Source organism: Loxodonta africana, chromosome 3 (genome assembly GCF_030014295.1).
Source record: "Loxodonta africana isolate mLoxAfr1 chromosome 3, mLoxAfr1.hap2, whole genome shotgun sequence".
Classification (NCBI taxonomy): Eukaryota; Metazoa; Chordata; class Mammalia; order Proboscidea; family Elephantidae; genus Loxodonta; species Loxodonta africana.
The window spans coordinates 198,546,479-198,568,144 of record NC_087344.1 but is presented as its reverse complement, the minus strand read 5'-3'; the positions used below and the strand labels follow the sequence as shown (position 1 = coordinate 198,568,144).

The window sequence follows — 21,666 nt, the reverse complement described above, 5'->3', positions numbered from 1 at the left end:
GCACTTACTACGTCACCCACGAAAGTGGCTCAACATCATCACCAGCAAGGGTTGAAGAGGGCATCTTACTAGCTGTTTCCTGTGTGCATGTTTTACTTTGGTGCCAGGTTCCTCAAGGGCAAGGGTCTTTCATCTTTCACTATCAGGAGCACCAGGGACCCCTGATAAGGGAATGGATGAATCTTTCAGGAAGAGGCATCAGTAACATGGCAGGAGGTACAAGTCCCTCTCAACTGTATGATCAAATAACCAATAAGATGAGAAAGAACTCAACATGATTAAGTAGATTGTAGGAAGAGAGGAAATATGAAGCCAAGGAACACCCGCAGGGATGAGTACACCGCTCAAAGACAAACTGCTTCAGAAAAAGGATTGTGAAGCTGCGCAGTAGTTGGGGTCAGTCAGACCAGCTTGGCTGATAGTAGCGAAAGCCTGGGTAAGATGTTCTCATGTTAAGATTGCAGCTGATTGCAGACAAAGTGACAGAATCCCCAAAAGACCCTGGCAGTATCAGTAATCCAAAGATGAATGAGGTAGATGCTTTAGTGTTGAGCGGGTGATACCTGTGACCTCCTCCAGGGTAGGAGCTCCACCACATGGAGGATAGCAAAGAGCACAATAATGCTTGCCATCAGAAGCAGCAGCCCTGGGATGTCAACCCACTCCATGGTTTGCAGGTGTCGGGGTCTCCAAGAAAGACACAAGTCACACAGGCACTGGATGGAACAACACTCATATAGAGAAGGGACAGAACAAAATCAGCTGAAATAGTGGACACTGGTTCTCCCTGGCCACTGGGTCTGGCTTTGCAGCCAATACATGGAGATGGCCTGGATGCACACCTTTTGTGTTGCAGGCAGGTCCTATTCCCTCTCTGCTGGGAACAGATGTAGCAGTGGGGTTGGCCAGGTGCCATATACTACACACACTTAGCTAAGCAGTTCCTGAAAATGCTGACCTGTGCTCAGGACAAACGGGGAGGGATATACTAGCAAAAGCTAGGACACCCCAGAAAAACGAGTCAGTGCATAGTCACATCCTATCCAAGAAACCAGGCCAACATACCTGGTCCTAAGCACAAAGTTCATTAATAGATCACAGTAAAGGGCAACAGGCTGCATTCAGACTGCCCCTTCCACATTTAGGCAGTTGGCCCTGCCAACAACAACAACAAAAACACCGAACCAACTGCCGTCGAGTCGATTCCAACTCTCAGAAACCCTACAGGGCTCCCCATAAGGCTTCCAAGGAGCAGCTGGTGGATTCGAACTGCCGACCTTTAGGTTAGCAGCCGCGCTCTTAACCACTGTACCACCAGGGCTCCGCCCTGCCCACAGAGCACCAAATATATGTATGTTTTATTCATCCTCCCTTGAGAATAGTAGTCCCTTGATACACATACACAATTGCACGCATCACCAAAAAATCAAAACCAAACCCAGTGTCGTCGAGTCCAATCCGACTCATAGCAACCCTATAGGACAGAGTAGAACTGCCCCATAGTTTCCAAGGAGCACCTGGTGGATTCAAACTGCTGACCACTTAACCACTACACCACCAGGGTTTCCACACACACATCACAGTATATGTAAAAAAACATACACAAAAATAGTCCTGACTTATGTAAACACCTACTACATAGGAAGCACCACGTCAGTTGTTAAAGTCGCTCATGAGAGGACACACTCAAAACACTGCCTGTTGCAGACACCTACCATGCTGCCTGGGGCTGCGAACCAAAAGGTTGGCAGTTTGAATCCATCAGGTGCTCCTTGGAAACCCTACGGGGCAGTTCTCTGTCCTATAGGGTCGCTATGAGTAGGAATCGACTCAATGGCAATGACACCCTGGTGGTGTAGTGGTTAAGTGCTACGGCTGCTAACCAAGAGGTCAGTAGTTCGAATCTGCCAGGCTCTCCTTGGGAACTCTATGGGGCAGTTCTACTCTGTTCTATAGGGTCGCTATGAGTCGGAATCGACTCAAAGGCAGTGGGTTTGGTTTTTTTTTTTTGTTTTTTTTTTGAGCTTAGTTAATACAGATGTGGTTAGAGCAGAAGACAGGCCTAGCAATCTGCTTCTGAAAGGCCACAGCCTTGGAAACCCTGTAGAGCAGTTCTCCTCTGCACTCATGGGGGCACCGGAAGTCAGAATCGACTCCCTGGCAACTCACAACAGCAACAGATATTGAAAAGTGGACCAATTTCTAAATGACTTTTCACATATCCTGTCTTAACGCCTCAAAAACTCCAAATGAAACAAGTAGAAAATGGTGTGGTTAGTTTCATCCTCCACACGTTTCATGGAAGTGCAAATGAGAAGTAAAATAGCCAAAAGAAGAGGGTGAGTGTCCAAATAAATTCTAGAATGAGCTGCTTGCAAACCCTACCGCGCCTTAATAGGAAAAGTTACTTTTCTCTGGGTTTCTGGAGTATATGCTAGGTGTCTAGCACCGTGCTAGATGCAATGAGCGCCCCCCCCACCCCCGCCCCTCCACCCCCGTCTTTTATCTTAACTTTCGAGGATGTTGAAATTTGGCTGGGGGCAAGAATTCCGCACAGATAAAACGCCTGGAGTGCAAGACACAGCCCTAAAGGTCAAGACTGAACCGAGGCCCTACAGGGAAATACCTAAGAGGATGTCAAAGGTGGGAGGGGGCGAGGTTCGACCTGGCAAATTCCGTTTTCCCTTGATAACCAAAGGTCATCACCGCGGCGCTCATCGCATACCAGCGCTCCAGTTTTCCTTTCCATCTTCATGTTTAATTCAAAGCACCAGCTACTGAACACCTCAAGGGGCCGCCCCGCCTCATGCCTCGAGCCGTGGGGTTCCCAGAGAAGTGCGGGGCAAGGTCTCGGTCCCAGGCCCCAGTGAGGCAAGGTCAGGGCGGGCTCCCCGGGGTCGGTCCATGACAGGTCGCCCTGGCCCGTACCTCCTGCTCCCTCGGAACCCCGAGCCACCCCCGCCTCTCGCGAGGGAGAGCTCACCTGCTCGCTCCGGTGACCAAAACCACCTTCCGCATCGCCAGACACTCCCAGTCAAAGCAGTAAAGCAGAAACCCGGGTCGGCTTTCCGAAGTATTAAAGCTGTCGGCCCAGGCCACGCCCACGCGCTCCCTCCTCCAATCCGGGAGGCCCCACGGCCCCGCGTCACCGACTCCGCGCCCCGCCCACCCGGCTCATCCAGCTGCATGCCGAGCCGGGCTCCGCCGGGGTGGGCTGAGATAGGCCGAGGGGCGGAGCCTCGTGACGCAGCGGCCCTGGCCAATCCCCGCTTCCCCGGGCCTTCCAGGCCCCAGGTGTTCCCTCGTGGCCCGCGCAGCGTTTGTCTGGCATGGGTGGCACGCAAGCGATCTTTGCCCTGGCACCTCTGGGTGGCCCTTCATTGCAGGAAGGTCAGTGAGTATGTGCACCAAAGCTTCATATTTCAGAGGAAAGATTTAGGTTTAGGAACTAAAGTTTTGTGATTACTGTCTACTGAGTTTTCCTTCCTTTTCGGATCTGTGAATCCAGACGCTGTGCCGTTTTCCTCCTGTAAAGAATCGTCTTTGGGAAGGTGAACATTGGTTGTATTAAGAATTGTAGGAAGAATCATACATAAATCACCTGTCTTCAAAACCTGGAATACAGCATGGAGTCAGAGAATCCCAGAACTTCATAGGACAGTCTGAGTCGTGGACTGTAACCCCCTACATCAGTGCGTCTCAGACTGTCTGGTAAATGACCCGTTTGTCTTTCCAAACCGTCCCAGATAGGTATTTCTGGAAAATGCAGTAAAAATTAATTACTAGTAAAATAAAAACAAAACGCAAAAGACATATATATACATACAAGCCCTAATTTTTATTATTAAATTCAATACAAAATTACTCTTTCTAATGTTTCTAGAGTTCTGTATTTATGGTGGACTGGTAATGGGACCATCACCAATCGGTGTCCACACTTTAAGTAACACGTCATATACCAAACTACTGGGAATACTTTAACCTACTTCATGGTCTCCCAAAGTTTTAATTATTTATGAACCACAATGATCCCCGAAAAATACGAGACTGAGATAATCTGTTCTGAAGTTTGACTATCCTACAGGTTTTGATTTGTCTGATACCAACTAGCCTAGTAAGATTTGTCTTAAAAAATAATTTGTTTTTTACCTGTCCTTCCTAGAACTATGGCACTTCGTGATATTTATCTACATATCTTCACTGTTCTCTACCATGTGCCTAAGGTGTGGATTTGTTATTTGTTCTTCTCAGGATTCTGGGTGCTTATGCAATCTGAAGAATTAGGGTTTTATTCAGTTTTGATCATTTCCCAGTCATTACACTGTTTACATATTGTTCCTCCTCCATTCTTTCTCTATTCTCCTCTGGAAATGCTACCGGGGGTATATTCGATCTCGTTTTTTCCTCTATGTCCTCTTAGCCATGGTTGCTTTCATATTTTTCTTGCTGTGTTGCTGATAAGGTGATTTTTTTTCAGAATTATTGCCCAGTTTCCTAAATGTCTCTTTAGCTGTGTCTTACTCTGCTATTTTAATTCATCAATTTTAGCAAATAATTTATTAAAACTGTTTTTTTCCATTTCTAGTAAGTTCTATTTGGCTTGTTTTCCATTAACTTTCTATTTCACATTATTCTGTTTTTTTTTAATTATGGTTTCTTTTCTTTAAAAAAAATTATAATCATTTAAAAATATTTATTTTATGCTCTCAGAGCCCTGGTGGTGCAGTAGTTAAGAACTCAGCTGCTAACCAAAAGGTCAGCAGTTCAAATCCACTAGTTGCTCCTTGGAACCCTATGAGACAGTTCTACTCCGTCCTATAGGGTCAGAATTGACTACACGGCAACAGGTTTGGTTTTTCTTATACCAGTAAAATTCTAAATAAATATAAATAAAACCTGATTATTTGAACATTGTTGTTGTTGCTGGGTGCTGTGGGGTCGATTCTGACTCATAGCAACCCCATGTGACAAAGTAGGACTGCCCTATATGATTTTGTTGGCTGTAGTCTTCACAAAGCCGATTGTCATGTCTTTCTCCTGCAGAGCCACTAGGTAGGCTCAGAATCACCAACCTTTTTTTTTTTTGAATTGTGCTTTAAGTGAAAGTTTACAAATCAAGTCAGTCTCTCATACAAGTTATAGACACCTTGCTATGTAGTTCTAGCTGCTCTCCCCCTAATGAAACAGCACATTCCTCCTCTCCACCCTGTATTCCCTTTGTCCGTTCAACCAGCTCCTGTCCCCCTTTGCCTTCTCATCTCGGCTCCAGACAGGAGCTGCCCACATAGTCTCATGTGTCAACTTGAGCCAAGAAGCTCCCTCCTTATCAGTAGCATTTTCTGTTTTATAGTCCAGTCCAACCCCTGTCTGAATTGTTGGCTTCGGGAATGGTTCCGGTCTTGGGCTATCAAAGGGTCCGGGGACCATGACCTTCAGGGTCCCTCTAGTATTAGTCAGACCATTAAGCCTGGTATTTTTACGAGAACTTGAGGTCTGCATCCCCCTGCTCTCCTGCTCCATCAGGGATTCTCTGACCACCAACCTTTTGATTAGGAGCCGAGCACTTAACCATTGCACCACTAGGGCTCCTTATTTGAACATTAGATTCCTAAATAAACAAAAATGTTTTAATATTTGGGTGGAATTCACCTACATTTATCCCACTTTCAACTATTCTAAAAAAAATTTTAAAAGTTGCCATTTGAGTGGATTCTAACTCACGGCAAGCCCATGTGTTTCAGAGTACAACTGCATAGAACCGCACTCCATAGGATTTTCAATGGCTGGTTTTTCAGAAGTAGCCTGCCAACCTTTTGGTTAGTAGCCGAGCGCTTAACCGTTTGCACCACCCAGGGGCACCCCCACTACCCATCGTTGTTGTATGTCATCAAGTCATTCTGACTCATAGTACCCCTATAAGAACAGAGCAGAACTGCCCTCATAGGGTTTCTTAAGCTGTAATCTTTAAGGGAGGAGATTGCCAGGTCTCTTCTTCCGCGGAGCCGTTGGTGGGTTCAAACCACCAACCTTTCTGTTAATAGCCAAGAGCTTTAACTATTGCTTCACCAACCCTCCTCCCACTGCCCAAAACCCCATTCACAGCCTCATACAGTCCCTCCTCTCCCTGTTATTTTGCACTTCCTTCTCCCCATCCCCACTCGTACCACATGGCCACTTGAATCCCTGGCCTTTAGTCCTGGAATCAAACCACACACCATGGGGGTCAGAGTGTGCATTCTTGAATCCCCTGGTTATTCTGGGAGAATCTATCTATTCCCTTACTTATCATGGTCATAGCTGAAAGATTACATTTATATTTTTCAGAAAAATAAGAATATAAAGTTTTTCTCCAGGGACTGGGTAGGAAACATGATCCTAATTTCTATTATGAAAACATTCTGTATTCTGATTGGTCATAATGTTTGTTGCTTTGTATATGTGCAGGCAGTCTGAGGCCATGTTTGGATTTAGAAGGGGTTTCTGTACAACAAATAAGACAACTGTGTAACAGCCACAATAATGAAGGATCCCCAATTCACTCTGGATCAGAGTCTCTATAACTGGACTAATAGGAAGACATAAAACCCCAGCCTGTCGTGTATTTGGGTGTATCGGAGACCAAGATGCTTTTCTTCTAGTAAACAGTAAACTAATATATGAGTTATCGTTAAGTGCTGTTGAGTCGATTTTGGCTCATAGTGACCCCATGTGACAGAGTAGAACTGCCCCATAGGGTTTTCTAGGCTATAATCTTTATGGGAACAGATCGCCAGGTCTTCCTCCATGGAGCCGCTGGATGGGTTCAAACTGCCAACCTTTTGCTTAGCCGCTGTACCTTTAACTGTTGTTCCACCAGGGCTCCTTCCAGGGCTTCTAAGCCCATGTAGGTAGCCCTCTGTTACATGCATATATGCGGCATCCACCCCCCTCATAACTGAGCCCCATCGTTTCTCCTAAGAGGTGGCCAATAATGGGAACAAAGTCCAGAATGGTGGTGTTTGCACAGAAAGAAGCCATCCATCAGTAGCATGTTTCTTTAATCACTGTTATTTACAATTTCTCATCTGACAGACTTACAGAGAATAAATAAAGAAAAGAACATATACAATTAGTATCACGTTTCTTTTTCAAATACAGACGATTTGTATGTGTTCTATTTTGGAACGACTACGATAGCTTTAAGCAGAAATGAAATCAGTTTGCTATTTAACCCTTGACAGGACACATCATCCTTCAAAGCCTGCAAAATAGGGCCCAGATGTTCCCTCCTCACAGTAAGGGTGTACCACATTGCATCAGAAACTCAGTCCTGGGAAAAAGTTACCGGACAACAGGGGAAAGGAATAGAATAGCATGAGTAGTAAAAGACATAAAATGGATAGGCTAGGTTACAAACTCTTGGTATGCTTGCAGGAAACCTCCGCAGTTTCACTTGTTTTCAAGCCTCTATTCAAGAAAACATCTTTTTTCACTGAAAGTGATAACCTTATCCCATTATGCTTCCCCATGAGTCTCTCTGCAAATTCTTCCTCTACATGCTGTTGTGAATGTGTGTGACACAGGCTGGCTCTGGACTCTGGTGCTTCTCCTGCAGAGGTCCCAGAAGTTGTTGACAAGGTAAGGTGTCCACAGGAGAAACTAGATAGCTTGTTTCCAACGGGCTGGGTTTAGAGCCGGAATGTGGTGCCTGCTCTTGATGGGGTGTCCTATCGAGAACCACCCTGTGTAGCTATCTAAATACCTCAAAGAATGAAGCATCTCCATAAATCAATTTCAGCATCAGAAAATAGTCGAATGGAGAAAGTCCATACCCAGGCATGAGTCTGGGTACTTTTTCTTCTCCCCGATTTGAAAGTAAACCCTCCAGGTTACAACAAAGCACCTTTTCCTCAATTCACCCCCAGTTATGCTGGATAACAAGTTTTTGTTTCTGTCTTTTATTCATTACATGAAGAGACAATATTCAGCAAATACTTATCAAGTGCTTACTATGTGCCAGAAACTTTACAGGACATGGGGTAGGCAGTGGTGAACCGAGTTAGAACCTTGTGACTTGAACAAGGCAGCTTAGAACTGCCGTCACAAAACTCAAAGCTGTAGGCCACAAAACTGGAGTTTCAGCTTCTGCCCGGATTACTGCTGTGTTAGTATTTAATTTGGTCCAATAGTATGGTTGTTTTTCCACTTACAAATAGATGTTTAGGCAAATGAAACTTCTCTAATATTCTGAAAATGGTTATCACTAACCCATTAAGGGTCAATACCATTACACTAGATTCCTTGGACAAGCTATCCCTGAAGCCACCTAGCTCTTGACCTAAATACTAGCTTACTCTAAAGTCCTCTCCTGATCACAACTACAAATCATATTCACTTCTAGAAACTGCAGGACAATCTAGAGTTTTCTTCTTAACCCAGTTCTCTACCCAGAAAACTACGGGCAGGTCTTATTATCTTTCGTGCAGTCTGATTTCCCGGAAGTTGTTCTTGGACTGTTTCAGATGCCAAATAGCCAATCTAGTTAGAAAATTTAGAAACAGCAGAGGTAGGCTATGGCCCACTGAAAAAGGAACAGATTAATTTGATGTATTCTCTTTGGAATTTTATACAATTATGCCCAGGTACTGCCCTTCCCTCTGTATCCAAGGAGGATCAGGTTATAAATCAGCAAGTGTTATTAAAATAATCCAGCCACCGAATGTCTGTGGTTTAGCTAAGAGTATTGTAACAATGTCACTATCCTGGTTTTGAAATCGGACTGTGGTTATGTAAGATGTTTTTGATGGAGAAAGCTGGTTGAAATGTCAGGCAACTCTCCACTGTTTTTGCAGTTCCTTTGGAGTCTTAAATCATGTCAAAATAACAAGTTTAACAAAAGTATCCAGTAACTAAACAATTACCCACCACAAGTGGCTGCCTCTAGTCACTACAAGTAATGCAACTAACTGTAGCAGATAACTCAAAATGCTAGACATCGAATCACCATTAGCTATTCCAGTCTTTTTCCTCTCAATACAGCATTTCAAGGCATTTACCAAGTGGTAATGACATTTATCTGTTCCTATGAGAATGTTAAGTTAAAATTCAGGATTTTCCAGCATACATCAGGATCTATGTCTTCCAGAAATACTAAGGGGTCGACCACATGCAGTGCTAGAGGTTCAAAGTCTTACTGAAAAGACTAAGATAGAAAATTCCAGGCCTATAAATTCAACTTAGAATCAAAGACTTAATAGCCATATATTGGGGTAATCTGAGCCCTAAAGGTAATTTTCTTCATTTTTTATAGTTTTGGGCAAAACAGATGCTGTTCTTTTTTAGCATATTTCTTTGTAACATCTTCATCTCTCTCCCTCTTTTAAACACTCTGCCTCTTTTCCTTTACTCAAAACACATGGTGAAGACCCACATCGTGGCTTTCTTGTGGGAAGCCTGGGGGGAACTAGAAAACACATGTTTCCAACATGGCACATACTTCTTTGTGCAGATATCAAACAAGATTTAGCCTTGTCTGACTTAAGCCTACAGTTTCAATATTTGCCTGAGGCCACTGTGGGCACAACAGTGTTGTGCCCAGAAAAATCTATTGAAAATAGATTTTATTAACAGAGGCAAAAGACGGAAACACTAAGTTTCATGAGCTTCCATAAATTCCCCATCTCTAAGTCCTGGTTTTACCCAAAGCAGCACTTGGAAAACCAAGGCCAGTTTAGACAGAGCTGATTTCTCCTTAACCACCATTATCCCCAGGACTCATAGCTGTCTAGAATACACAGGTGCTCAGCCTGCCTCTCCAACTCATTTCCTCTGAAATGAAAAGGTCTTTCCCTGGTGGTTGCTTATGGGGTTTTATATCCGTGAAGGACTTCTCTTTCTAAAAACTCTGAAAATCTCCCTTCTATTCCATAGACTGTTCCTGACTTACCATTTTTCAGTTAATATTTTATAATACCCATCATCCAGAATTTCTTCTTTCTCCATCCATATTTATCCTTCAAGACACTTACTTTTCTTACCCTCTCTTATCCTCTGCTGTCGTGCTTCAGAATGGATTCCCAACAGCTCTGGCTAGTCCTTTTTTTTACCTTGCTTGGCCTTCCTGCGTCCTTCTGGTACATTCTCCATTACCTCTTTCATGTAACCTCCTTTCTAGCCCCTCCCCCCTCCCAATTCAGTAGTATACACATTCATTTATTCACTTTTTTCACTTCACTTGCATACAGTGCTCTTCATTATAGTCTTGTACACTTGAAGGTGATTTATCAACAGAGGCAAAAGAAGGAAACACTTAGTTTCATGAACTATTGTGAATTCCCCATTTCTTGGCCTTTGTTTCCAAAACACACTTGGAAAACCAAGGCCAGTCCAGGCAGAATTGATTTCCTCTTAACCACCATTATCCTCAGCACTTGAAATAGTCTAGAATACACAGGTGCTCAGTATTTTCCCCGTGGGGGAGCCTCTTTCAATTCCACATCTTCTCTGTTCACATATGTGCCTGGACAGCTCACCAAGATTTGGACCTAGTTGTAATCTCGTTGACCAGCAAAAGTATAAATTTAGATCTGACGATCCAAAAACAAAATCTGGATGTAACAGTTTTTCCCATATATCGTGAAGAGGTTGACTTATTACAAAGGTAACAAGGCCCCACAGTTTTTCCACCCTTTTTCCTACCTCTTTTCCAAATAATTTTTAACTTCTGAGCTACATTTAACTTCTACATACTAAGATCTCTTGGGTCTCTTAGATCTGTGCAGCTAAACACTGTAGGTATGACTACGCTACAAGCTAAACCTGTGTCTGTAATACAAAGATCTCAGTGCCAGAAGTTGAAGCCTTTTTCATCCCAGAAAAGGATAACTATACATGATAATACGTAACTGGTAGCTACCTGAAACAGATTACTTCTGTGACTCGAGGCCAAGGACATCAGACATACTAAGTTCGCTTTAAACATGATTTGTTTTATATTGGATCATGCGGTGTAGTGAATTGAGTCAGAATCAAAAAAGAAATAAGTGGGGAGATGGTGGGCAAAGGAAGGGGACATGCTATCATTTTCTCTTGCCACGTAAGAAGTCATGGCATGGTCTGGATGTAGCCCTCCTAGAAGTATATGGATAAAGGAGAATAGGCTGCAGGGCCTGATTCAAGTCCTGTTAATTCTAGTGACTTCAATACTTATCTTGAAAGCAGAGCATGGCAGGAACCAAGGTATAAGAGAACATGCCTGGCCCTGCATGTTATCAAATGACATATGTATGTGAAAGCACCTGGTAAACTTTAAAAAAGCACTGCATAAATGGTAGGTGTTACTATTACAGTGACTTCCCCCCACGATCTCTTTTGTTGACCTATGACCAAAATTGCAAGGCAGGAGATGGCCAGATAACTGAATCCACATCAGCTGTAAATCCAATTGTCCAGGGAGCGCTTACCCATATCAGAGCTACAAGAGACTTCAAGACTGTCTAACCTAATTTTATATTTTATAGTTAAGGAAACAAAAGCCCAAAGAGGCAACATGACTTGCCTGTGATGACACACTTGGCTTGAGGCAGAAATAAGATCAAAACTCCCAAACTAATAGTGTCTCTAAAGTTAGCCCTGGGAAGAAATAAAGCCCAGAGTCATAGGACAACTCTGAGGAAAGGCTGTTTGCAGGTCTGCAAAATGAATCTTGGAGACTTGGGATTTATGCTTCTGTTTTTTAGTGGTCTGGGTAATGCTAAAGGCTGAACAGGGAGAAACACTCAAGTTCCTGAGAGACTGTGTAGAAGGTGGACTGGGAGAGGGCAACAGAAGCAGACCTAAGGCTCAAGACTTTCTTCTCAGTTTAGGGAGTTTATCCTGTAATCCTTTCTTGTTTCTCTTCAGCAAGAATTGAGGGTTCTTTTCTCCTGCTTCCCATTGAATCTGAGGATTTGTAGAGTGTGAAAGCTCAGCTTCCATTCTAAGGGAACTATTGCTTGACAGTGTACCCATTCCATGAGTTCTGGAGGAAAAGAAACCAGAGCCTCATGCTCTTTTCTGGTGGTAAAATCATCGCTGAGGAGGTGGCAGAAGCATGTATACGCTTAAGTAGTACCAGTGGCTGACTTTTCTCATCGTGCTCACTCCTTGCCTCTCTGAAATCAAAGACTCTCAGGTTAGAAGGACATTAAATACCATCTCATACAACCATCTATATTGTGTTTGAAAACCCACATCTTTCTTGCATAGTTCTCTAGCCTATATCTGAATGTCTTCAGTGACAAACGTCTCTCTATCTGTGGAGACAGCCCATTCATCCTTGTATACTCTGACTCTGGCTGTGTTTTCCTTTGTAGGGAGTGGAAATTAGTCACCCTGTAACTTCTCCCCATTGCTCTTAGGTCGACACTTTGGGGACACTCAGACCTATTCCCTACTGTACATGGCATTCAGCTTTTTATGCCTAAAAAATTCAGCCCCCAGCCCATGATGCCCACCAAGACTTCATCCATTAAAACAGCCAGAAGATTTGAAGAAGATGAACCAGGGGGCCTAGGATAAAGATGTCAAAACACCACTCTTTACTGATTCAAAAAGTAGGCTTCCATGAAAACACACTTCAAAATGTCTGAGCAAAACAAAGAGAAGGACCTTCTGCAGACATCACAAATGAATAGCATACCTGTTACCTGGCCTCTGTAGACCTCCTGTCCTACATGCATTCTCTATTCAAGGATCCTTCCACGCATAGAGTACTGTTTTGTTTTGTTTTATAAATGACAATTCTCCTTTATACAGCCTCATAGCAGACACTCTTTCCTATCCACATCCTCTATACTTCATATATGGACCCCAACCTGGACCCTTGCCCACGAATGAACAAAACATCCATTCCACAGAAGCTGCGGAAATGCAGAGAGATGTTCAAAGACTTGCCCAGAGGCCAAATTAGGAAACTTCCCGGGATTAGTTGCTGAATACAGTTTCCCCAGATTCTCCACACCTACCAAGCGTTTTCCCTAAACCTAATCTCACATTTCCCCAGACATTAGTATCTTTCAAGTGTCTCTCTCTGAAAATACGTTTTAAAGAGTGAGTGACGTGGAAAACAAAATATTCTAGAATCTGCACATTTATAAACACAAGCATATTTAAGCTTTATAAATTATCTGAATTTTCTAGCCTTTGTTAGCCAACATCTTGGTATATCAAGTAAGACTTACTAGATTTTCTCTGCCCTAGGCTTTTTTTTTAGTTCTTTAATGTAAAAAAAAAAAAAAAAAAAAGGATATAGTGTTGGGGGATGAGGTTGGGGAGTGGAGTGGGGGAAGAAAAGGGACAGAAGGAACACAAAGCAAACAAGCCTCAGTCTCTCAGGTCCGTTAAGTGTCCAGATGGAGTGGCTTCGGCACGGGTGAATGGTAGGTCTTGTGAGGGGGACCAGGGCTGTGGAAATGTTGCCAGCATCGACGGCTTCACTCATCCCCTTGTTGAAGGAGCAGAAGGTGGATCTCCTGGAACGAGGGGCGGTGTTTGGTGTCTCTTCTCCAGCAGCTGAGCATCAGCTTATACACAGAGTCAGGGCACATGGCAGGCTGCGGGAGGTAGGTCTTTGGAGAATAAAAACAAACACAAAAAGAGAGTATTAAGAAGAGGAGAAAAAAGGAAGGGTCATTGCATCATGGCTTGATTACTCCCTCCTCACTTTCATAAATTGAAAACCGAAATGATCCCTACTCACGAGAGCTCTAAATTATGTCAATCTCTTTCCTATTTCCTCTTCCTTTGTCTTTTGGTGGCACAATGGCTACCTGCTCAGCTGCCAACCAGAAAGTCAGCAGTTCGAATCCACCAGTCACTCCATGGAAACCCTGTGGGATAGTTCTGCTGTGCACTGTAGAGTCTCCATGAATCAGAATCGACTTGACAGCAACGATTTGGTTTGGTGTTTTTTTTTGTTTGTTTGTTTGTTTTTGTTTTGGCATTTTTTTTCTTTTTTGGCTTTTCTTCTCCAGTTCTCCAGAGCAGGATTTCCTGAAGGCCCACCTATGTTGAGGCTTATATTGGCTGAATCAAATATGGCAGCAACAAGAAGTATATTAGTTGCCCCAGCTCCTTGACAGGAATAAAATCTCAGTCAGATGAAGCTCCTGGGATTATAAAACGTGCCCATGTAGTTCTTAAGCATAGTTTTCTCTGTGCTCTCCTCCTCTGTTTGGCCCTGTCTAGAGGAAATCGAATTTCTATTTACATTCTATACCAGCATCTGTACATTTACCCCATCGATAACATGGACTGCTAAAAGAAGGAACAAATCTGTCTTAGAAGAAGTACAGTTAGAAGGCTCCTTAGAAGTGATGATGGGCAAGACCCCACCTTACATACTTTGAACATGTTATCAGGAGGGGCCAGTCCCTGAAGAAGGACATCATATGTGGTAAAGCAGAGGGTCAGCGAAAAAGAAGAAGACCCTCAAGGAGAAGGATTGACACAGTGGCTGCATACAGTGGGCACAAACATAGCAACAATTGTGAGGATCACGCAGGACCGGACAGCATTTCGTTCTGCTGAACACAAGGCCACTATGAGTCAGAACCAACTGGACAGCACCTAACAACAGCAACATAGCCTTGCCCCAAATTCCAGTCTAAGGCTGTATTTGTCTCCACTCTGAAATTCCCAGTCACTGACTGGATCATAGATGAATATACACAGCTTTCACAACCAAACCAAAAACCAAACCTGGTGCTGTTGAGTCAATTCCAAGTCATAGCAACCCTATAGGACAGGGTAGAACTGCCCAATGGGCTTCCAACGCTGTAATCTTCACAGAAGCAGACTGCCACATCTTCCTCCCACAGAGTAGCTGGTGGGTTTGAACTGCCGACCTTTCGGTTAGCAGCACAGCGCTTAACCACTGCCCCACTAGGGCTCCTTCAGAGCTTCCATAAACAAAATGCTATTCTATGGACAACCAAGTCAATAGAACCAGGTCAGAACTCCTGTTGCCCACAATCAATTGCTGTCATCTCTTTACCTACATTTCTGAATACCCTGATACATTGACAGGTTTCTGAATGATACCTGAACGTCCCATGCTCTTTGAACCATGGAACCATCTGTTGCCTTCGTTGGTCCAATATCTGCAACTGAGTAAACATTAGCCACTTCCCTCTGCCCCCTGCCTTCTTCCACCCCAGCACTAGCTACGTCATGCATCATCATATAAGCTGGGTTTTTCCCAGAGTCTGCTTATTCCCTCTGGGTATCAACTCTTAATTAACAAGTAAAAAGGCAAATAACTCTGACTGCTACTGGAATATCTCATGATATCTGACAATCCTTAACCCTGTACGTTACAAATGAGTATGGCTATAAGATACCAACCATTTAAAAGAAAATATTACCCATGTAAAATGATGGTACAGGATAATAAGTAATATACTGCTGGTGAAACTTAAAACTTTCTGGGGTGTGTATTCAGTAACTTTAGAAAGAATATTGTTTCTATCCATTTTGAGCCAACAGATGTCAATAAAATTTAAATGTTAAATTATCAAGATTTTTCAGAATCTTCTAAACTTGGCAATTAATTGAAATTACATTTCATGCTTAATCTTACATTTATAGAATTTCATTACTTTTCATAACATTAAACAAAATAAGCTTTAAAAACTATTTTTAGTTATTTAATTTCATTTGAGCTACAAGCTTTCAAGAAAAGTGCTATCAGGGAATTCCTCACATCTTGTGAAGATAAAAGCAAACATGTCAAGTACATTTAAAAAAAAATTGTAATTATTGCTACAGACTTCCGAGTACTTTCAGTTGAAGATGAAGAATTTAAGATTTGCCTAAGTTGTAACTCCTAAGTATGAATTTCCTCCTAGAACTCATGTTTTTGAAGTTTCTTCGGCATTATATCTGCTATGTGCAATAAATTGGTGATATTGTTAACTGTGAATTTGAAAATGAATTAGATCATACATGTGTTGTCTAGTGTCTACACAGTCAACCTAGCAGCTGCTAGTGCTGAGAAATTGCTGTTCCCACACTCTGTCAAACTCTTGAAGCTTGAGTACTGAAATGCTAATGATAAAAGGTAGTAGTAATTTAAAATGTAATAATACATTTAATGTTATGTTTAATAAGCTAATGCAATAAATTTACTAATTTGTTGAGAAAAACTTATACTTACGCTTATGAGTGAGAAGTTTCTTCAGTGGATAATGGTAATATTTGCTTTGACCTTGGCTTTAGTCAGATATTTGACTCAGATACTTAACTGTGTGGTAGTTGATCGAACTGTATGTTTAGTGAAGGTGAAAATGGTAGACCATTTTAAACTGATTATTTAAAAATAAATTAAAACTTCCACTAGAATGTTGCAATGTGTCTTCTTGTAGAATTGAATAGCATAATATTTGAATAATTAATATGTAACTCTTTGTGCTAAGTAAAAAGGTATATCAATAATATTTTTAATGCAAAGCAGACCATGGACATAAAGTGGGAAAAAAGAACATGCTGAATGTTTGGTAGTCCAATTTTGCCTCATATAACCATTTTTTTCGTTGTAGGGTTTCAGTCACTAAATAATAAGTTCAGGGATACTAAAACATTCCTCTTTTTGCCTACAGTTCCAGAATATACGCAAATTGGGGCCATTGCTATGGTGAATAAGGCTGAATTTTCTATTGGCCATGAGTTTCTTTATGGGTGGCCGTGGACTGAGATGTTAGTCTAGGGGAAAAAAAAAAAGCAAACAAACATTTGTCCTTGGCCCACTCTCTTATTTCATGCACACTGGAGTAAATTTGCCCTTCACCATAGTAAGAAAGCAATTACCTCATATTCAAGATTGATGATTTAAACCACCTGCTACCAAAATGTCTATAGTAAAATACTTAGAATTAAATTCCAGGACCACCCTCTTATTTCCAATCTGAATATTGCATTATATCCTGCTATTTCCTTGTCTCTTCCTTGCGTGGATTAATTAGAGGCACCAAAGATTCACTTTTTATTTTCTGCAAGAGTTTTCTCTCCCTCCCCAATTGTTGTCATCTTCCTGCCTGAGAAGCCACACTCCAAGGGAACGCTGCAGCCAGGCCAATTTGGGAAAGTTCAGGGCCCCAGCGACTAAAAAAAAAAAGATTTTTTTTTTTCCAGCGACTAGCAAGCTTTAAATCTCGGACCTCACAGGAACTTTAAAAACTGAGCCACCCAAAGAAAGCTTGGAGTATTTTGGCTAGGAATTGGGACTCCTTGTGAGCTTGGAAACCCAGCTTTCCGCAAGTCCTGAGAAGCCAGAGGTGCCTTCCAGGAGCAGTTAATCCAGGATGCAGTAGACCCATCTTTGGATATACAAGTCTAGAAACATTGCTACATAGTCCAAGTCAACACCGTGTCTTATATTAAGGTGCCATTTAAACAAATGCCCGTAAATCTCTTAGTCACTTTTTAAGCTTATATTTTTGTTCTTATATATATATATTGAACCAGGAAGACAAACCACACAGTTGAGATCAAGAAATAGATAAAACATTAAGATTGTGGATTTTATTTCCTACTAACTTTGATGGGGGGGGCGGTGGCAGGAGGAGGTCTGATGAGCCCCTGGGGGGACTTTGGTCTTTCACGTGATTCAGATAATTAGTGACAAATGACTACCATCCAAATAGCTCGTCTTCCAGCTCAGGCTGATGCTGCTAAATCAGGATTTTCTTTCTCTCTCCTCCAAGAGTACCCAAGCCCACATCCATCCATTCTCAATAGTTCTTACCTGCCTCCCTTGGTCTCTGAAGAACTCTCCAGTATTCTCAATGACCTGTTCATCGGACAGCTGGGAATAGGGCTGCTCCTGGCAAAAGGTGAAAGTCTCCCACAGCGTTACCCCGAAGGCCCACACATCACTTGCCGTAGTGAATTTGCCCTATTTAAGGAAAATGAGGGAAAATCAGAATGACCTGTGCACAACAAGACTAGTTTAGATTTTCATAATCTGGAGTTAGCCCCCTTCCCCTGACCAAGGTATCCCCCTGAAATGGCCAAGATATGCATAGAAGATCTAGAAATTACAACACGATGTTTGGCCCCAAGAACAGTCCATTCTCTCATCCCCATGATCTCAATGTAGGTCCCTTCCCTGGAAGATGAGACCCAAGGGCTGAAGGGAAGCAGCCGTAAGGTACCTGACTCTCCAATTTAGTGTCAGAAGGTCAGTCTCTAGGCTCCAGAGTAGCTTTGAGAAAACACCCCTGGGAAAAGCAGAATTAGAATGCCTTTTTTTTTTTTTATGTTGGCGATAATGTAATCTGGTTTAAGTGCCTGGAGTAAGTCTCATGGTGAATCCAGGACTCTCATTTCCCTGTTTAGTGACAGCTGCAGTCTTGAAGCGTGGACTTTAAAAACCAGCAGTGAGATTCAGATGTAATCGACATGCATTGAATATTTTCTGTATTTTTTAAATTTTTTATCGTGCAGTGGGTGAATGCTTGTATAGCAAGTTGGTTTCCCATTCGATAGTCTGTAAACAAAGTGCTCCGTAACAGTGGTTCCATTCCCCACAATGTGCCTACCCTCCTCCCACTTTCATCCTGGGCTCCCCGTTTCCTTTTGTCCTGAATTGCTACCCCTTCCTGCCTTCTCATCTTTGTTTTTGGACAAGTGTTGCCCTTTTGATCTTGTATAATAGATTGTTCTAAGGAACACATTCCTCTTGGTTATTGTTGTTTATTTTATAGGCCTATCTATGGTTTGACTGATGGGTGGTCTCAGTAATGGCTTCAGTTCCAGTTCAGAAGGGTGTCTTAGGGCCATAGTCTCAGGGGTTCCTCTAGTCTCTATTGGACCAATAACTGGTCTTTTTTGTAAATTTGATTTTTTGTTCTGCAATTTTTTTCCCACTTTGTCTGATACCCTCTGTTGTGATCCCAGTCAGCCAGTAGATAGTGGTATCCAGGTACCATCTAGTTCTTCTGATCTCCGGATCGTGTAGGCTGTGGTTCATGTGGTCCATTAGTCCTCTAGACTAATTGCTCCTTTGGGCCTTTGGTTGTCTCAATTCTCTTTTGCACCAGATACCAAAAAACCAAACCCAACGCCGCTGAGTCGATTCCGACTCATAGTGACCCTATAGGACAGAGTAGAACTGCCCCATAGAGTTTCCAAGGAGCGCCTGGCAGATTCAAACTGCCAACCTTTTGGTTAGCAGCCGCAGCACTTAACCAGTATGCCACCAGTTTTTCCAGATAGGAAGAGACTAATAGTTTTCTGTTAGATGGCAGCTTACAAGCTTTTAAGACCTCAGATGCTACTCACCAAAGTAAGATGCAGAGCTCTGTCATTATAAACTATGTTGTACCAAATGGTGTAAATGTCCCCCAAGTCTATGGTCCTTCACCTTCAAGCCTAGGAACTTCATCCCATGAGATGTTTGGTTATGTCCAAGAAGTTGCCCTGACTGGCCCACATGTGCCCTACTGTCTATATTGATACGTAAGCATCACCTACAGTTATGTTTGTAGAAATATCTACCATCACACCTATATCTGCAGATGAGTGTGTTCCCTATACCCTCCCACACCTCTTTTCATATCTATCTAGCTATATATTCATTGGGAAATTAGTGTTTGTTAATATTATTGTTGCAGGATTATCTACGCTTTAGTAATTACTGTCGTTGCCCTTTGTTCTTGCATTCCTCTCAGTGCCCTCGCATGCCTTGGTCATGTTTCCCTGACATCCCCCATATTATGCATTATCTTTCCCTTCACCAAAATTAACATGCATCTGCCATCTATCCCTGGTAACCATCAAAGAACGTTTTTTGGGTTTTTTTTTTTTTTTTTTTTTCCTGTGTGTAAATCTTTTCTTGTTTCTTTATAATAGTGGTCTAATACAATATTGGTCCTTTTGTGACTGACTTTTTTCACTCAGCATAATGTCTTCCAAATTTATCCATGTTGTGAGATGTTTCATGGATTTGTCATTATTTGTTATTGTTGCATTGTATTCCATTGTGTGTATTCCATTATGGGCACTTAGGTTGTTTCCATCTTCTCACTATTACGAATAATACTGCAGTGAACATGGATGTCATGGATTGAATTGTGTCCCCAAAAAATATCTGTCAACTTGGCTAGGTTATGATTTCCTTGTATGATTGTCTACCATTTTATCTTCTGATGAGATTTCCCTATATGTTTGTAAATCCTGTTACTATGATGTAATAAGATGGATGAGCGGCAATTTTACTAATGAGGTCTACAAGATTAGGTAGTGTCTTAAGTCAATCTCTTTTGAGCTATAAAAGAGAGAAGCAAGCAGAGAGACACGGGGACCTCATACCACCAAGAAAGCAGTGCCGGAAGCAGAGTACGTCGTTTGGCCCTGAGGTTCCTGCACCGAGATGCTTGCAGACCACAGGAAGACTGACAACGAGGACCTTCCTCCAAAGCCGTCAGAGACACAAAGCCTTCGCCTAGAGCCGGCACCCTGAATTTGGACTTGTAGCCTACTGGACTGTGAGAGAATAAACTTTTCTTTGTTAAAGCCATCCACTTTGTGGTATTTCACTAGATGACTAAGACAGTGGGTGTGTATATGTCTATTCGTGTCCAGGCTCTTATTTCTTTAGCATATACACTTAAGAGTGGGATTGCTGGGTCATATGGTATTTCAATTTCTGGCTTTTTGAGGAAGCACCATTCCGTTTTCCAGAGTGGTTGTACCATTTTACATTCCCACCAGCAGTGTATAATAGTTATAATCTCTCCACAACTTCTCCAACATTTGTCTTTTTATGTTGGTCTGTTTGTCTTGATTACTGCCAGTATCATCTGAGTGAGATGGTACTCATTATAGTTTTGATTTGCAACTCTCTAATGCCTAATGATCGTGAGAATTTCTTAATGTGTTTGTTAGCAGCCTGGATGTTTTCTTTGGTGCAGTGTCTGTTCATATCCTTTGCCCATTTTTTAATTGGGTTGTTTGTCTTTTTGTTGTTGAGGCATTGATGTTTTCTATAGATTTTAGAGATTAGACCCTTGTTGGATATGTCATAACCAAAAATTTTTTCCCCAGTCTGTAAGTTCTCTATTTACTCTTTTGGAGAAGACTCTTGAGGAGCATGTTTAATTTTTAGGAGGCCCCATTTATCTGGTTCATCTCCTTCTGTTTGTGTATTTTTAGTTATGTTTGTTATTCTAGTTATATCATATATTAGGGCCCCTAAAGTTGTCCTTATTTTTTCTTCCATGATCTTTGTAGTTTTAGGTTTTATATTTAGGCATTTGATACATTTTGAGCAAGTTTTTTTGTATGTTGTGAGGTATGGGACCTGTTTCATTTTTTACAGATGGATACCCAGTTTTGCCAGCACTGTTTGTTAAAGAGACTGACTTTTCCCATTTTAATGAACATCACCTGCCCATGTGTGGATGGATTTACACCTGGGTCTCAATTCTGATCCATTTGTCTGTGTGTCTATCATTGTACCAATACTAGGCTCTTTTGACTTCTGTGGCTGTATAGTATGTTCTAAGATCCGGTAGTGTGAGGCCTTCTACTTTGTTCTTCTCCTTCAATAATGCTTTACTTATCCAGGGCCTCTATCCTTTCCATATAAAGTTGGTGATTAGTTTTTCCATCTCTTTGAAAAATGCTATTGGAATTTGGATCGGGATT

At 42.2% G+C, this 21,666-nt stretch overlaps 2 protein-coding genes across 4 annotated transcripts in view; both read right to left on the bottom strand.

Moving 5' to 3' along the window:
* HSD17B7 (hydroxysteroid 17-beta dehydrogenase 7) overlaps positions 1–3,112 on the bottom strand; it is a 30,034-nt gene extending 26,922 nt beyond the window's left edge. For both annotated transcript variants that reach the window (XM_064282884.1, XM_064282885.1), the window contains exon 1: positions 2,984–3,112. In XM_064282884.1, coding sequence (XP_064138954.1) covers positions 2,984–3,018 — 35 coding nt within the window. In that variant the 5' untranslated portion in view covers positions 3,019–3,112. The remainder of the gene's footprint in view (positions 1–2,983) is intronic.
* A 3,908-nt stretch (positions 3,113–7,020) lies between these two features.
* The window catches only part of DDR2 (discoidin domain receptor tyrosine kinase 2), a 238,325-nt gene continuing 223,679 nt past the window's right edge, over positions 7,021–21,666 (bottom strand). For both annotated transcript variants that reach the window (XM_010594918.3, XM_010594920.3), the window contains 2 exons: positions 17,762–17,911; positions 7,021–13,586 (listed from right to left, as the gene is read on the bottom strand). In XM_010594918.3, coding sequence (XP_010593220.1) covers positions 13,452–13,586; positions 17,762–17,911 — 285 coding nt within the window. In that variant the 3' untranslated portion in view covers positions 7,021–13,451. The remainder of the gene's footprint in view (positions 13,587–17,761; positions 17,912–21,666) is intronic.